This window comes from Pieris rapae, chromosome 8 (assembly GCF_905147795.1).
Source record: "Pieris rapae chromosome 8, ilPieRapa1.1, whole genome shotgun sequence".
Classification (NCBI taxonomy): domain Eukaryota; kingdom Metazoa; phylum Arthropoda; class Insecta; order Lepidoptera; family Pieridae; genus Pieris; species Pieris rapae.
The window spans coordinates 9,961,845-9,981,375 of record NC_059516.1 but is presented as its reverse complement, the minus strand read 5'-3'; the positions used below and the strand labels follow the sequence as shown (position 1 = coordinate 9,981,375).

At 32.9% G+C, this 19,531-nt stretch overlaps 1 protein-coding gene and 1 long non-coding RNA gene across 2 annotated transcripts; one reads left to right on the top strand and one right to left on the bottom strand.

Annotated features, from left to right (window-relative positions):
* Positions 1–352: 352 nt before the first annotated feature.
* LOC123689394 lies at positions 353–2,238 on the bottom strand. Its single transcript, XR_006750374.1, has 3 exons — positions 1,716–2,238; positions 758–1,613; positions 353–658 (listed from the first exon to the last, which is right to left on the bottom strand). It is a non-coding gene; the product is annotated as an uncharacterized LOC123689394 (long non-coding RNA).
* A 7,823-nt stretch (positions 2,239–10,061) lies between these two features.
* Positions 10,062–19,480, top strand: LOC111003127 (pro-resilin). Its single transcript, XM_022273494.2, has 4 exons — positions 10,062–10,176; positions 10,934–10,972; positions 17,846–17,912; positions 17,997–19,480. Exons 2-4 carry the CDS (start codon positions 10,952–10,954, stop codon positions 19,046–19,048), a joined length of 1,140 nt encoding a protein of 379 aa, XP_022129186.2. The 5' UTR covers positions 10,062–10,176; positions 10,934–10,951; the 3' UTR covers positions 19,049–19,480.
* Positions 19,481–19,531: the final 51 nt, after the last annotated feature.

Below are 19,531 nucleotides of genomic sequence, written 5' to 3'. Positions count from 1 at the left end.
AAATTGATTCAAATTCATATCCAAATGTAAAATTTTTTTCAGACTCCACCCACTATCCTTTCTCTCGAATGAATTTACATAGTTTATTAGAGAATTCGTGAGAGTTGTATAAAATATATTCAAATCATCACCAATACCAACAATAAAATTCATTGATTGGAAATCAAAAGTGTTGTTTATCTGTTTTGTCTCCTGAACAAAGTCACCATATAAAATGAAATTTATTTTTAAAATTGTGTGGTCTTCTATAGATTTATTTATTATTGTAAATATTGTATCTTTAACTGACGCGAGAAATGAATCTGGTGTCTCAAACTGTAAATCATTTTGATTTTCTGAAGTTACTCTATAGGTTATTATTCTATTACCGAACGCAGTCTCAATTATCTTAACATTGGGTTTTATCGAATGTTGTATTTTATCTACATTATTTTTGTGTGCATTGCTCCTTAGATGACTAGCGAAATATTTTTTGGAAAAATTTGTATTACAAATACAACAAAATTTCGTGTTAGAATTATTACCTTCATTCGATGTTGATGGCTCTTGTGAAGACCGTGAAAAATCCATGGTAGGTCCAGATTTTATTCTTTTGATATCAACAGAGTTAATATCAACATCTGCTTTCCTTTTGGTTCCGCAACCCATTTGATCAACCCTATCGAATAAAATTTTGATTTATTTAACTGTTAGACTTGCGAATAGACATACTTAATCATAACAAAAAATAAGAAATATGATTATTAAATATACTCACAGTTTTCTTTCGAATTCCTCACATAGCTCCATCATTCTTTGATCATAAAATGAGTTATTTAAATCACCTCTTTCTATTTCATCACAAACATTAAAAAGTTCAATTGTATCAATGTTTTCAAATTCATGATCCATTTCTTCAAAAAAGACACTAACACATTCTTGAGACATTGTAAATATATATATTCGTTTCACAACTATTTATTTCGTAACACACTTTTTACCTTAATGCGCAAAGGTCTTCAACACAATTCACAATGATTGACTTTGTACAATGCAACATAATATTTATACTAGAGGACAACTGAAACATTACTTAATTATATAACGTATGGTATTAGAATTTGATAGTAAGTTAATTAATTACTAATAAGGTCATCACGTAAAGATACTAAAGGAACCTAATTTTTAAAACTATAATGTTTTACATTATCTTCCTCGGATATTTCCTTTGTTATGTTATATACTACGTCTTTTATCTGAAGATCAATGTTGGAATCGTTTTTCATGTAATATTTAACACGAATATCTGCATTTTTCCAATGTTGTGAGACCGGGATTTCTTTTAACTTTTTTAAACTATACAAGTCGATTTTCACAAGTATGTCAGCGTCCATTCCATCATCTTTGTCTGTTGATATATATTGAATGTTCCCCTCCTTTCCTGCACGGCCAACAGTTGAAGAAAGTCTAGCTTTTTTCTTCTTTCGGTCTGGTTCTTGAATAAAAAAGTCATCTAAACGACTGGTCCCCTTATTTTTATTTACGTGTATGTTCGAAACCTCTTCTTCATCAGATAAAACATAATAATTATAGGGTCTGAAACATTTTTCCACATCTTTCAGGTTGTATGAAGGCTGAAATATAACATTAACAAATCAAAATGTATTTTAAAAAAATTAATAAGATTTTATTAAAGAAACCTTGGAAAACAAATTTTAAAAATATAAATAACTCACCTCCATTTTTGATATTAGAACACTACACACTTTCTACACGTTGTCCTGTGATTCATACCACAATACTATATTTTTCTTTACAATATCTGTATTTAATAAATTAATGTTAATCGATTGTTACCTCAAATATTTATTAAACAATTATAAATTCATTATCATCCTAATGTTGTCGTTAAAAACAAATTAAAACTCAATGAAATAGCAAATAAATTAAGAGCTTAAGACCGGTACTCAGGTACCGGTATACATTTTCTTAACGAAGGTAATGGGATATCGAGGGAGCAATACTCAGATGGATACTGTTTACTAGCCTTTGATTTAACCCCCGACTTATCAGCTAACTCTAATATTCACTGGAATCTCATTCGTCATGGTAGTGTGAGAATGGAAGTAAGATTCGAGAACGCATTGACTGAAACAATTAACTGTGTAGTTTATGCAGAGTTTTCAAACATTATAGAAATAGATAAGAACAGAAATGTATGTGTGGATTATAGTAGTTAAGAAATGACTTTTATGTACTTATGATTAAATTGAGAATAATAAACGGAATGAAATATAATAAATAAAAATATGGTTTCTCATTTATAATTTCCCTACTTTTCTAAATAAATGCATATAAGATATCACATATGTTGGGATGACAATACAACGTGATGTTAGTTGAGGTGGATGATTGATAGGAATTGGAATTGTATTTAGTGCAATATATAAGAGTAGAAGGTCAAACGCGTTGGAATAAAAATGAATACATTAAACCTGCAAATGAGTCTCCATAAAATACATCCCAGCATCCAGTATAGCGTGTACCCCTCGAATCGCCTACCAATGCACGTACACTTACCCACATTTATTATATGCAATCTCGATCCTGACTCACAACCAGGATCTCATTGGGTAGCTATTCATATCAACCACGAAAAAGTTGGAGAATATTTTGATTCATTTGGACGTAAGCCTATTAGAGTAATAGCGGATTTTTTAAGAAGAAATTGTCGGGTATGGCGCTATAATACAGCTAGCGTTCAGGACATCTATTCTGCCTTTTGTGGGGAGTATTGTGTAGTATATTTGTACTACAAGTTCTGGGGTTTCAGCTTGGAAGATTACCTCAGAAATTTTTCGTATGACTCGCCAAGAAATGACATGACACTAGTAAAGTTGTATTGTAACATAATGCAAATAAACACATAAAACACGGAAATCATATTTTTAATGTTCAGTAAATCCTTTTCCCATCTGTCCTGGTGCATTTGCAGGTAAATGCGTATGCGTAATGGTAATTTGCTAATTATGGATACGAAACTGACTCGGTGATTAGTAAATGAGGATTTGGACGAGACGTTACATTCTTATTATGAGGTGATTAGTAAATCGATTAATTTGCAACGTATAGCAAAACCTAACTTCGAAACAGAGAGAAATATCGCTTCGGGAGTGAGTGCTATCGACTCAGCACGGTCTGTTTAGTGGGGAAAGAGACCAAACTTTTTTTTTTTTTTTTTTTTTTTTTTTTAGGCGGGGACTGCCGCTGAGCCAGAAACACACGGGGGGTTAGGTTGACTGAGGCAGCGAGTGAGGCAGTCCCCGGCACGGGGGGTTAGGTTGACTGAGGCAGCGAGTGAGGCAGAACCCGTGAATCCCTACTACTATCACTAAATAAATTCAAAGCTTTCGTTAAAAGTAAATTAATCAATAATGCTTTTTAAAAATTCCACGAATTCTTAAATGATCCTAATCCTTGGGATTGATTTTCTTCAGTTCAAACAATTCGTATGACTCAAAACTTAGCGATTAAAAAGTGGCGGAAAGTTTCTTGCCAGTTCTTCTTGCCCGTTCTAAGCCCTTGACTTACGAACTGGTAGTAAATGTAAATTTACAATTGCTTTAATTTGTTTTTTATGACGTTCATACGTGTATTTGTTTACACTAAATAAATAATATTAATATATGAATAAAGATATTTTGAGTTTTAAGTACTAAGAGAAAGATTGCTGCGAAATGAAATAAATTCGTTTCTAATAATAATTCGTTAATAATAGTGTCAAAACTAGTAGTTGTCGCTGTGTCGCCAATATATATATTTGCACATGTATAACGTTTGCAATGTAAATAAATTATTATATTTCATAGATTTGGCCTATATATGAAATAAAATAATGAACGACGAAAATAATATGTATCTGCTATCAGCTAGATCTTATTTGTATATTACGTGTTTATGTCGAAAAGTACAGAATTAAAACCCAACAATTTCATTATTATTTTTATTCTGTAATTACCATGGAAACGGGAAAATCCAAACGATTTATTGAAGCCGCAGTGGAACGTGGATATAGCAATAACTGCTTATAAATCTTTTAACAAGGTATATAATAAGGTTTCTCATAAAATAATAATTTGATATGACTTCATAATAAATTGATACCCGCCACATATTTATCTTATTACGATAAAAACGACTTCCTATATGAAATGTATAAACCCGGATACAAAAAACTGTCCCTGACCTTTCCATCACTCTATTAAAAACCCAGTCCGGATAGTCCAAAAAAGGATCGTAATAAACTATAATTTTTATTGAAGATAACTCCAAAAATCACTTGACGACTTGCAGTGTCATTAAGTGATTTTTGTTATTCAATATGTCGGTTGAATATTATCTTCCTACTATGACATAGGGACTTTCGGGATAAGAAGTTCAGAAAATGATCAGCCTGTATGGCCCATTAAAAAAATTAATAGAAACAACGCATAATAAGGAGAGAAAGAAAAAAAACAAATGTAAAGTTTAGTTTATTTTATTTTGATTTTGAAGTCATTCATGACAAATTATTTTGCTAAGCATTTATTAGCCTAATAATAATAATATTAGTTATTATTTATTTCTACGTATAACACTAATAAAATGTGCCAGGTCCAAAAGGGTTTTAAAGAAAAGTGATCATAGAAATATATATAACGCGCAGTTGTGGAACGAACGTCGAGGTGATACGGGAGCCACATGGACCAAACTTTTTAAATTTGTTCTAATTTTTAATTCTTTTTTAATATTCAATTATTTTTATTGTTAATGAAATTTGACTTGAAACTGTAAATATATAACTCACAATAAAATATACTAACGTAATAAGTAATGGTTGCAGCTCCTTACAAACGTTGTGTAAAACAAAAACTTGGCGATTAAAGAGGCGGAGAGTTTATTGCCAGTTCTTCTCTTCCGTTCGACGCCCTTGATTTGAGAACTGGCAGTAAATATAAAATTAAAAGGATTTCATATACATTTCTGTTTTTGACGTTCATAAGTGTACATTGTGCTACCTATATGAAGTAAAATTATAGTTAGTTATTTAGATTCAGAAAGAGATATTTATGACTCTAGAGATTGTACGCGGAACTCCAATAATGTGATAGGTATTAACTCTGACATGCTGAGATGAGAATTATCATAATTATTCTGATTACATATTATTACTTTAACACCTCGAATGAGATGTCAGACGTACCCTTTGCATGTTACCCTTTAATTTCACTAATTACAATGCAATTTTATATTTTCACAAAATTTACTATACTTCTGAATTTTATTTATTTATTTCATGGCTTACATAAATGTAACAAAAAACATAAAAGTAAAAATATAGGCAGAGATACAATATATATACAAAAAGGTTCAAACATTGACGAAGGAAAAAACCATTAAAAATACGTAATAAAATTATAAAATATTAAATACCAAATTAGGCTGTGCTGGGTGATGGTCACATGGTGATGGTCCCATCACACAGCAGTAAAGTATGTAAGTGTGGGGGTGTACATCATCCAGCTTATTAAGCGTTAAGGATATTCATAATACTCCTTTTAGCCACAATAATAATGTGTTACAATCGTAGGTTAGCGCAATGGCGCGCAAATTTGTCGAGGCTGCTCTAAGAAAAATTTAATTTATGTTAATTTAAATTTAATGAGCAGAAACTAAAAATCAGCCGTAAAAGATCATCATTACGTAGAAATGTCAAATGAAATGTGTGCCAATTAAACATGCTCAAAATTAAAGACAAATAAATAAAAAAAACGAATTTTCATTTTATATTTAAAATAGATAGTAGCACCACAAAGAAACAACTCATTAATCGTGACATTTCTAGAATGACGCTCTCCCCCAATATACCCATTACGACACACACTTTAATATGACATCCGCAATGCAAATACAAGAGGCTAATACCTAAGTGAATGCAGATGGAACGTATGAGATCTGAGATCAAAGTGACGGGCCATGAATATAAAGTCAAGTAATGCCTCGAACTCTGAAGAAAGGATAGCGGATACTTGAGGGATTTCTTGTGTGGGATAAATTAATGAAATAATGTTATTTGATTCGCTATATTTAGCTAAGATATATTAAGAAATACCCTACTACTACTACTACTGCTACTTTGGTCAGTTATAAGATTCTACAGCCATTCTCTATCTCATTATCTATTCTGGGCACTATTATGTTTATTAATGAAACAAATAGGGATTCTCCCAGTCCATTTTTTTCTTCTGATTTTGTAATACTTGCATGCGTATTTTTAGTGTAATATTTTCTCTGAGATTGTCAGTGTGTATATTGATTGTGAGCCCTGTGAATACATAAATAAATGGTATTGTCAAATTGTTGTTATTAATAATTCTTGCTTCATAAACATAGATTTGTTGAAAGACACTTTAAAGACAAAAAATGTGTGAATTGATTTCCTTGTATTGAACAACTTTATCTTTATCCAGAACTAATTTAAAGACTTCAATATAAATAGTCCTTGGTATTGAGGAATAAAATATATTATTAACTCGAAAGATTTTTATTTAAAAAACGTGAGTACTTATGTACACGCGTTAGAAGTTATACTTCTTTGGCGTAACAAGATAAAAATCTTACAAAAAAAATTTCTACGTTTGTTGAAAAAAACGACACTCAAAGTAAAAGAAAAAAGGTATGTAATACATTGAAAGTTTTATAAAGCATTATCTAGTTAAAATAAAGTTTATTTAAATATCACAAAAGAACTAAAATGTTGACTATAGCTAACTGCAGGGTGTTGATATTTGAGACGGTACGCGCGCGCATCGTAAAAAATTACTCTCAGAATTTTTCCCTAACGCGCCTTAAAAATGTTTAACCTCAAAAATATTAATTAACACATAAATCATCTTTTATTAGGTAATATAAAAGTTGCTAAAAATACAAGTTATCCAATATATATTAACATAACATTTGTATAAATTTAATTCTTAATCTACACAATTTCTTAATTTCTCCAGTTTTTGTGCTAAACAAGACTGAAACTCGTAAAAAAATACCGCAATATTAAAATTATATTTTTGAATCACCCAAGTTTCTTATTAGTTATGAAGCAGGTTCAACATGTTCTACTGTTCTACTACGCGGAATCAACCTTATATAACCTTGAGGAAATTCAGTCCTTGCCCATGACACAACAGAACACGTAGTCGGCGAGATGCAAGCAAGACCGGTTGATACATCAATTCTCGCTAAATGAGAAACAATTTCATTTAATTTTAACTGTAAATATTTAATACTTTAATAAATTGCTTTTTGCTAACCATGCATTTATTTATGGGAACAAATTGCCTGTGCCAAGATTTAATCTGGAGTTGTAGGTGAAAGACACCTTTTGTATGGCAATCAAGGTTTATAATAATTTACCAGAATAAAAATTGGCTTAATGTACTTTTGCTAAATATTATTGTGATAATATTTGCTTGGTAAAACTTTATTATTATGATTAATTTGATAACGCAATAATATATTTTATCACTACAAATCATATAAGAATTTACTATAATGATATGATTCATAATGTATGTATCTTCCGTATGAAATTCCTTTTAAGACAAAATTATTTTGCACGCCATTATAAACGGCAAAATATGCGAACTTTAGATTGTATCACTATATGATTTTTGTACCATATTCTTGCAAATAAAGTATTAGTATTATATGAGTAAAATGAGAAACACACCAACGAAGTTAACAAAATAATTCTTACCAAATGGCAAAGAAAAGTACTTACTACTAAGTAGGCTTTAAATAGTCGAAAACTAAATTATGTACCTTAGAGAAATGCGTGGATCACGTGGTAAATATCAATCAAAATTATGCCGGTGTAGCTTTTCGTTTCCGATAAATTAGTAGACAATATTTCGCTTTATGGAATTAACAGCCCACTGATGTATTTCGGAATTAATTCGACTAAGGGTCCTTCAAGATTAGTGTGTACCGATTCCTAAAGCCGACAGTACACTTGCAAGCCGGGCTGTGTGAGTTTCCATCACTTAACATCAGGTGAGACTCTTGCCTGTTTAGAATTAGATGAGGGTTAAACTACCGCTTAAAGGTAACCCTTAAGTAACTATGTTTCATGATAATCTGTCAATCTAATAGGCAAAGTATGTGATCTGCCTCCTGTGCCTGTTTTTGAATCTTTGGCAAGACAGTTTTCCTTCACTGTTCGAGCAAATGTTAAATGTGCACATAGAAAGAATGTCTATTGGTGTACAGCAGGGGATTGAACCTACGACCTCAGAGATGAGATTCACACGCTTGCCGTTTGCGTACCAATTGTGTGTATAGTGAGCCCTCTGGCATTGAGAGTTGAAAAATCAAACGCATTTACATTGTTAAACTTTCACAGTAATTAATTAAAAAGAATTTGATTCTTATCTACGATTATGCAACAAGATTAACTAGCTTCCGCCCGTTGCTTTACCTCCGCGGTTATGTTAATCATTTAAAATATACATTAACAGCTTTCTAAATATATTCCACAAAGATAAAAAAAATGTTACATACAAAAGAAAATTATTATTATTGTTATACAGAACTGGACAGATGTTTTGCCACAATCCCACCCGACATTAAGATGCGACCTATTGGCAGTACACTCCTGTTTCAGAGATGGCTGTTTCACCGCTTCTTTAATGAATATATTATACTGTCTAGGGAAAATGAAAGAGGCAAGAAATTCCGATGCTTTGCTGTTTTTATAAGAAACGAATGCACGAATTAATAATCATCACTAAAAGTTTTAATTTATTTTTTCAATTCTTAAAGGCCCGGCAACGCACTCGCGAGCCCTCTGGCATTGAGAGTGTCCATGGGCGGCGGTATCACTTAACATCAGGTGAGCCTCCTGCCCGTGTGCCCCCTGTTCTATAAAAAAAATTGAACGATTAAACATTCTGAATCGTAAACAACAGAAGACGTGTGCCGACGTCCCGTTGGAGGGTTCACAACAAAGAACACATTTTACGTAAACCTTTTGACTAATCCATACACAATTCATGACGTGGGGTTGAAGTTCACAGGCGTTGATTAAAGATTTAAGCTGGCACCTGGTAAATACTGGTGGCCCCAGAGCTGGTGCTTTTCTCGGTCGACGAATGCTGCCAGCTTCTTGCAGCACAGGAACCATACTTTTAAAATTTGTTTTTCGTTTCGACAAATTTACATCTTGATCCTAGCCCATTGTTGCCCTTGTATTAACGATTCATAAATGTGTATGTAAATTATAAAAATTCTTAAAAGGCCGGCAACGCACTCACGAGCCCTCTGGCAATGAGAGTGTCCATGGGCGGCGGTATCACTTAACATCAGGGCTCCTGCCCGTTTGCCCCCTGTTCTATAAAAAATATATTGTATCATTCTTAAAAATATTCTCGAAAACTTTGAAAACTGCGAGACTGCATTTCTTTATCTAAAAGTTGTACGGATGTGAGAATACGCAAGTTCTGGACAACGGGAGATTATATTTTTGTGTCTGTTGACTATTTTGTCATCTTTAAGGATTATTAAAACTCCCTAACCTTACCTTCCCGCGTTAATTTTGATTTGTTCTCATAATAGAAATAGAAATAATCGGTTAAATAAATTTAGCAAAGACAAATGACTACTACTGTTAAAATGTATTCATGTCAAAAACCAAAAGTATTCCTAATTCGCAAAATTTTTAAAAATGTATTAATAATACGGATTATTATTTACAGATTAATTTAAAATTAAGAACATGTAACCACCCCTTATCCTAGATAAATCACTGTATGTAAAGACCTATAGGGTTAGTAAGAAAGAAAGAAAGAACTTTATAAGAGTTAAATTTTAAAACGAATAATTAAAAATATCATAGACAGTTCTTAAGAAATACATGTTTAGTAAATGTAAATAAGAAACCGATTTTACAAATTCCTCAAGACTATTTTCGGCTCCGGCTATTGAAAATTCCATACTCTATATAATATTCTAAACTATGACTTTAGACAATATGTATCAGATGTCTCAGTGGTAGTGGGAGGACTTATATAGCGCGGATTCCAAGTTGCCTCTCAGTACGCTACCGCCCTCGCGTGTTCATCTCCACCTGTATGTGTGTGATATTTGGATAAATTACCTGAATCGGTAAGTCTTTATTTATTGTCGATGAATATTTTGATTTACCAAATTTTATATTGTATATACGCAGTGAGATGAAAATTAAAAATACTGGTGAACAATTAATCAAAATTATATCTATTGTGTTTAAATAATATTAAATAGTATAAATCCACAGAAATTTAATTTCAAATTCTACTTATAAATTATTGTAGCATTTCCCTCATTATTTAATTAATTATATTAAATATATTATAAGAATTATGAAACACAAATATTTTTAAACTAACAATTATTGTTTTTACTAAAATCTTAACTGTCCTTAAATAATATTATATGAAAAATTGTATCAAAATATTGTGTTTGTAAACTCAGAAACGGTATTTGCTTAATTATTTCAGTTTATCTTGTAGCCAAGGTCAAAATATGATTATGCACTATAATTTCGTTTCACAATTTATAATTACAATCGAGAAATAATTCTGTAGTCGTGACAGATCTTCTGCTAGACCACAATTTGTATAATACCAACATGGAAAACTTGCTTCAAACTCTAATTGAAAACAAATAAGTGTTGGTGAAATGAAAACGGCAGAAGTAAATTTCAGATTTGACAGCCCTCACACATTTGATTTACTTTCTTTGACCCTGTTTAAATGGATTTTAGTTACATTTAAAAGCTGAAAGGGACCTGAAATAGATTGATAATTCAAAACATACGTTGTTCATATAATTAATAAACATTGTTTTCTGTCAATTATATTAATAACAATTGTTTTTACAGACTGACCTACGACACAAGATGACGCAACTGCAGATGCTGGTAATTATTATTTTTTTATTATTAAATAAGTTATTCATTAACTCTGCGATTTCATGTAATATGGTTCTTAGAACCTACGATTCTCAGCTGGTTAAAAATATGTAGTTAAACACTTTTGACGCATTTAGAATTTTATATTTAATCCCTCTATAGATTATAAAGGTATTATTTTAGATATGTATAGTATAAAAGAAATGTCGGGTCGTAATTTTAGGTTTGAAATAAATAATTATACAGTAAACTTTAAATAAATCTTAATTACTAATAAATCTAATCTATTTATTTTGTTATAACTTGTCCCATCATAACACCTTTCTTTAATACTACGTAACAGAATGTATGTGTATATATATAATAGTGAGACATTGTTATATATATCAATGACGATCAACAATTTATTGTACAATTTCTAAATATTTTAGGTGACTAATAAAGTTTCATGTATGCGGGCAGACATATCGATTTTCGAAATAGAAATATTTGTATTCTCTGTACGTGCGAGTATAGTTTTGTGAGGTGTATCCCAAGAGAGGAGGGACGATCAGTTGCTAAACTCAATTATTTTTAGACATTTTCTTTTACTTAACAGTAGCAAGCATTTATTATATAACACATTTTAAATTATCGTATGTGTGTTCAGTAATTAAATATAATGTTATATCATGTAAAGTAAAAGGAGTTTTGAATTATCGATTGCTTTTAAGTTAATATGAAACTCCATTTACACGTATGGTATACGATGTCATAATTTTACTAAAGCGTGTTTCGTTTATATGAATTATAAGCGAATTATTAAGCATATTTAATAATGATTCGAGTAACAACTCGAATCATTATTAAATATCGAAAATTTGTGTGACTTTAACTTAAAACGGTTTGTGCATTAGCCAGCGTCAAGTATGAGCTTTTTATAATTAGCTGTTTTAATTATTTACAGTTTATGCATAATAAAAAACGAAAGAAACTAATCGCGACATCACATAAATGATTGAAAATTAAATTATTTAATTAATTAATTAATTGAATTTACTTATAACAATTACATAAGGGGATAAAACGTAGTTTTCTCGGGTTCTCAAAGATTAACATTCTGAAAATATACGACCTACTTTTGCGGTATAAAGTTCAGACTCAAACCTCCTTTTTCGAAATTAAAAATTCCTTAATAAAAATGATATTTTTACAATGTCAATCTTAGGTTAATAACGTATAGGGCAAGTCATCAAACTTCGTTACGTGATCATTGCGTCAGTGTTGCGGTGCTGTGCGGCGGTATGTCACTCATTGTTAGACATTTATTGCTATGGGAAAAGCGACCTCAAACTCACTGCTATTAACATACATAACTCAAGTGTTACCGATTACTAACTAAGATATTAACAAACCAACGACAACTATGGAGAATGGCATAACTTTGCCATTTTTTCATTACTAGAATTCGTGTGAATTGTAGAAAACTGAATGGGAAAACTTTGTATACAAAATTTCCCAACACTTTCTTTTTGTATTTATTTAAAATATTTGCGGTCAGAGACAAAACTTATGCGCCAATAATTAATTCGACTCCTTTTAAAATTAAAAAAAACACATTGCACTTGTCACACATTTTTTGTTAGAAACCAAAGACAATAAAATGATTGATGACAGTTGACATGAGCATTATAAACTCATTAAAAACTTTTTTGCGTCTTTCAACGATACCGGAAAATCCTACATCATTATCTGACATACACTTTCGTTGCTTCCTGGAAAAATACATTTAAATTAGACAAAGCACTTAGCATGAGCTCGCTAGAAAGCATAAAGAAGGTCAAGGGCGTGCTGGCCCCGTGTGATGTAAGCACGGAAGCGCCCGCGCATCGTGCTCTATGCGTGTGACATAACTATTTGGTATTTGGCTAGTAATATTAATTTTCCCCATTTCATGTAACGGTTTTAATCGTCGCTTCAGAGCGTAATTGACAATAATACCTCGATTTTTAATGCACTGATTTGGAATTAGTAATATTTAATCAGTTTTTTTTTAATTTGGATTTACATAAGGATTACTTAGTTAGGAATTTAAGAGAACAAACAACTGTTATAAAGACACTAATGAAAATTCCACTTCGTCATATGCAAAAATATGGATTTTGCCTTAGAAAATGTTTTTGCAAAAATATTATCGAAACATTAGAATTCTCACATTAACATGTTCTACGAGAAACTTTTTGTCAACTATTGTAAACATTGCATTGTAAGGAGACATGATCTATGAGTCGCTTAGTGTGGAGACACGACACTTAACAAAACGTCAACAAAACATTGGACAATTTCACTTTAGTATCACGCGAAGGCGAGAATGTTCATCTGTTTCTGTTTAAGAAATAATTTATATAGCAATAACTAACCTAGAACGATTTATACGTGTATTTTAACAAATTGTATCTCGATATCATGTCATAAAGGGGACCGCAGAGTTATTCTTAGTGACAACAGTTTATTGTTAAGTGTAGCGAAATATGTACAATTATATACACGACTATTGTTATCGTATTTACAGATGAATTTAAACTGCTTGAGACGAGAAATAGAAGTGAACTGAGTCATAAATAAACCGTGAAATGACAATTCAAAAATATTTACATAGTTCAATTAGTTCCAAGATTTGTTACTAGGATAGTCTTCCGCATGATCATTCATGTTCTCAGACGCTGAGAAGACCATGCATTGTCATAACTGTCGAAATTTACAGCCAAGTATAAAATTTTTATTCTACATATAAGAGTTAAGAGATTCCAAAATGATTGCGATATATTTAAAACCTACTGACTACAATACTTTCATAGTAAAACCACACAAAAAAGCTACGTAAGCCTGGGTCAAAGTTCTTACAACCTTATTAGTTACATAACATGATAAGCATCGTACATCACCGGCATTCGACCTCAAAGCACAATAAAATCGTTACTAAGCCGTCATTGTATAGTTAACAAATAAATACTATCATACTGTTGATGACTCTTACTTTCTATCCACGTGAGTGTTATGTCAGAGTTCTAATATTCAGCAATGCGCATATACTTACTGTTTGTGCACATATAATATGGCAATTATTAATAAGATCTCGGCCAAAACGAAGCAGGTCACGTAGAACGAAAACGATTTGAGTTTCTTTTGTTTCAATTAAGGTTCGTTAACCAGAAAAGCTAACTTGTATAAGCAAGAAAAAACCTTCTCAAAGTTGCTGGAAATATTTACCTAAATAGCTTATAATTAAAATAAAAAACTTTGACCAAATCCAACTTTTGCTCTAATATATAATCTGTGGCAACGCCAGTATTGTTTGCCAAGTGTCTTCAGAGCGCGACTCTCATCCTTGAGGTCGTAGGTTGGATCCCTGGCTGTGCAACAATGGACTTTCTGTCTATGTGCGCATTTAACATTCGCTCGAACGGTGAAGTAAACCTTTCGAGCGAATGTTTGACCAATGATTTGTTGACTCATGACCCAAAAGGTGGACTGCGTCTGTCACTTGCCTATTAAATAGTCATATGATCAAAAAAAACGTAGCGCCAGCTAAATATATATTTATAAAAAAATTTAACCCTAAAACGTTATTCTCTCGTAATGTAAAACTACTTTATCTTTATACGTTCGAATTAAAAACGTCGTGTTAAAAGATTTACCTCGCGTGACCTTCTTTCATCTTACATAATAACAACAAAAAGTATAGAAAGTCTTAGCGGAACCCACCAAGTTCCGCGCTTCGTTCATCTTCCTTATAAATCACGAACCGCGTGTGAATTTGTCTCAATATCTAGACATGTTGCAACAAAAAGATGCTGCATTGTTCCGTAGATTCGCGTAATAAATTAAACCGGTTGCTGCACAATTTGGGAACAATACCGAGTCTTGCGTATTGTGGATTTACTCTCAGAAGCCCCAAGTTCCCGTGAGACGCATTCAATTCGCGGCTTGAGGCAATCTATCATTTGCATATACAGTATAAACCTTAGTTTATCATCAGATAGCTTGAATGGAACAGGAAAGCAATTTCATGCGGCTGTTTACGAGCCATATTTCTTCTTCTTTATTTTTATCGCTACAACTTTTTAAGCCTGGGCCTCAGTTTTTTGTATCTGTTTCATAATCATTTGTCAATCTAATAGGTAATGTCCTTTAACCCCTAGGTGGGACAGAGGGCATCCACAGTGAGACTCCATCGCGTTCGGTCTAGAGCCACGTATTTAATCTAATAGGCACGTTAGTTTTTTTTTAATCTAATAGGCTAGTTGGGTCTGAGGCACCCAGTTTCTTCACAATAGAAATAAAGTCCAATGGTGCAGATCCAAATCGAATCTACGACCTCAGGGATGAGACTAGCACGCTGAAGTTACTTGGCTAATAATTAATAATAAATAATTGCACTGCTCATATTAATATATGAAAAAAAAAATTCGTACGTTACGTGTTTTGTACGTGAAGGAAAAACGTTGCTTAGAAACCCTTCATAAAGACTCATAGCGTATAACATAAAAGAACAATGATTAATTAGACTCTTAATAAGCTATATACCACACATCTTATTTTAATATACATTCTAAAATAAAGTAACATTATTTAGGATAGATATTTAATTCTATTTAAAAAACTTTGCTTTTCAAAAACAACTGTAGTAGCTTGCGTGTTATGTGCGTTTAAGTGTGAAGGTGCTTTATCGATAAATCACACTATAATAAGGCGTTGACAGCCTATTAGAAGATATAATTGAATGTATTTCTTATCAAAATTATTCATTAATAACCATAAAATTTGAATAATAAATCTCATGAAATGTGGTAGGTGCTCAAACTAAAAATTAATTGAGCCTCTTGAATTGAAGACTCATATAGGTATTTCATTGTTATTTATTTATTATCAGTTACAAATAACAAAATATCCTTCAACTACATACATTATTTATTAAAATTCACCCCATCATAGAATGCTATCTCTTCAGTATATGTTACAAGCTATCTTTTTACAATTACGGTTAACATAGATGATACAAAAAAAAACAACTATTAATTACTAGCAAAACAGCGGATTATTTATCGATAAGAAATAAACAATGTTTCTTTTATTTATCAGCCCACTACCGATTATGTGCTTACAGTTTAATTAAAATAAATAAGGTCATTAAATCATGAGACAAATTGACCTTCCACAGGCATTTTACTCTTATTTCATAAATACAAAACCACTTATTATGTAATTAAGGTTTAAATCGTAATTGTTAATTTCGCCACAAAATTTGAGAGTCAACCGCTCCTTTGTTCTCTGCGCCACATTATTGCGTATTATAAAACTCAAAATAATTAAGAAAATACGTAATAGTTAATTTGCAAGTGAGATGATGCAAATGTCTTGATCATTATAAATATTATTCTTATTTTAATTTATAGAAGGTTTGGCCTAGTGGCGTGCCCCTCTCATCGCAGTCGTAGGTTCGATTCCTGGCTGTGCAACAATGGACTTTCTGTCTATGTGCGCATTTTAAATTCGCACGAACGGTCAAGGAAAACATTGTGAGGAAACCTCAGACCCAATAAGTCTACGGCGTGACTTAGGCGTAGGAGGCTGATATGACTATTACATTGTCAGTGATCATGAAGCAGATAGTGAATTCTGAGGCCAAACCTAGAAGTTTTAGCGCCACCGATTTATTTTTTATAATTTTAATTTACATATATTTCTTCACGAACCGAACCATTTTCGGATTGAGAAATACTTAACCTTTAGAAGCGGCAGGGATTCCGATCTAATGAAGGAACTGAAGAAAGGTAGATATCGAGTAACAAGAATAAAATTTGTAAATATCATTTCTAAATTGTCATTTTTAATAATATAAATGTAACGGACTCCTACATTAAAGTTAACACGATCAATGACTGTTAGGTAGAACGAATTTCGCCGGGTCAGCTAGTTGGAATTAAACGGGATTCATTATATTTCTTACTCTGGTCTTTAACTCTGGTCTTTAACTTTTAATGTTTAAGTTATTTTCTCTTTATTATTCTTATGTTTCCCTGTAAATGTAGTGCACACTTGTATCTTGTATGTCATGTGTTCTCTGTAAGTGTTTGTATATGTTTCGTTCATGTGACTTAATAAATATTATTATAAACCACTTAACAGTAAATATTTATAGATCTCTTTAAATTTAAAATGTAATTCATATATAGTATTAGGATTAGCATATACAAATAGGTATGTATCGTTATGTTATTGTTTTTTTATTTATTTATTTGAACGCTATAATTGAATCAATGACTCGGTGATATTAATTTATACCGTACGCGTTGACGTCGGTGTCACATCACGTCTCCACGTACGTACATAAATCTTTAATTTTCTATTATCTGTCCGAAATACAAATTTATCAGGTAGATATCGTTAGAGCGTCGACTGTTTACAAAGTGCCGTAATCAAATAATTTAAACTTTCCTCTATCTTGAGATAATGCCTGAATCCTAAACATTCATCAGTATTCATTTGTTATCTGAGTTTACGGAAGTATGCGTGTTATAGCAGACATGTTATTTTATCTATATAATCCTTTGCCTTTCAGAAATAAAAATATACTGTAACTGTAATTTGTAGATTAGGAAACATTACTTGTCATAAGAATTACATAAGCATTCATTAATTTTGGTAAAATTAACAAAGACTACAGAATTATTTTTATATAAGAATATAAATCTGTGTATCTACAACGTAATCCAATTTAACGAAGTGAGATGAAAGGAAGGCGTGTTATTAATCAAGAAGAAATTTAGAGAATGATCAATGAAAAACAATGGAGTTCACTGCGAAAAGGCAATTAATTAATATAAATTACTTTATTTTCAGGTTGTGGGTGTCCTTTTGGCATTGGCTGCGGTATCGGCTACACCGCGCAAACACTACAAACGAGATGGTACGTTTTCTTCAATAGACATTCTCAAAATGATTTATAAGTCTATGAAACTTTCTTTATCATACCTCATACCTCTGTCTACAGCGCCGCTGAGCTCATCCTACCTTCCGCCGTCCGGCGGTGACTTCGGTAAACCTTCCTCGTCATACGGTGCGCCAAGACCCTCCAGCAGCTATGGACCTCCCAAACCAAGCTACGGACCTCCAAAACCAAGCTACGGACCTCCAAAACCCTCAAACAGTTACGGACCACCATCCCGCCCGTCAACATCTTATGGACCCCCGAAACCAACTTACGGAGCTCCAGCTAGGCCTCCATCGACTAGTTACGGTGTGCCTACTGGACCATCTTCGATATACGGAGCTCCTAAGCCATCCAGCACTTATGGAGCACCTTCATCTAGTTTCTCCGGTTCATCAGGATCATTCTCTGGCTCCTCGTCTAGTTCATTCTCTGGATCATCATTTGCAGCTCCTTCAAGCTCTTATGGAACTCCATCTAGTTCTTATGGCGCACCTTCCAGCTCTTACGGTGCTCCAGCCGCCCCTTCAACATCATATGGAGCACCAATTGATTCATATGGCGCACCCGCACCATCATCGTCTTACGGCGCCCCATCAGGTGGCTTTGGATCTAGCCACAGCTCGAGCAACTCTGGGCACGGTGGTAGCAGTTTCGGTTCTGGTCATGGAAGCAGCTTTGGCTCTAGCCACGGAAGTAGCTTTGGTTCTAGCCACGGTAGTAGCGATTTTAGCAGCTCCGGTTTCGGAAGCAGTGGTTTCGGATCAAGTGGACTATCATCAAGCTATGGCGCACCAGCTGCACCTTCAAGTAGCTATGGAGCCCCATCAAGCTCGTACGGTGCTCCATCAAGCTCATACGGAACCCCTTCAAGCAGCTACGGTGCACCAAGCGGTGGTAGCTTTTCGAGTGGCCATGGATCTGGAGGCTTCTCGTCCGGTGGATTTTCTGGAATTTCCGGTGGATCCAGCTATTCTTCTGGTGGTTCCGGCGGCCATAGCTCTGGTGGTTCAGGTGGTTACTCTTCCGGAGGTGGTTATTCATCAGGTGGATCTAGTGGTATCCCCGCCACCATCAACCAAAGCTACGATTCCAACGGCGGCTATGTGTACTAAAGCTTTGAACAGATTTAAAAAAAACACGCTTAGGGCGTTACTTGGGCTCACGGGAACATGATGCAAACGCAATGTCCAACCCTAACTCTCTAAATTTATTTCGTCAATACTCATAACTTTTAGTAGCATACGTGATTGCGAGCCTAGAGTTGAGTATCACAACCATCCTGAAACAATTTAAGTGCTTACATAGAAACACTGCAATACTAACATTTTATTGAGCACATATGTAACGTCTATATACCATTAAATAAATAACAAGGCGTAGTTAACAATAGTTGCACCGGAGTAGTTGTGTTTGCTTGATGATGTATGTATTTAACGAACGCTATTCGATGTTGTTCAAGTATTATTTAATTTTAAAAGAACTGTACAAAATGTAGTTGTAAGAACAAATTATTTTGTATGAATTAAAAAAATGTGGTTATAGAATTTTGTCTTTATTCAAGAATTTTGATACTCCATTATTCCTCGTAGGTATAT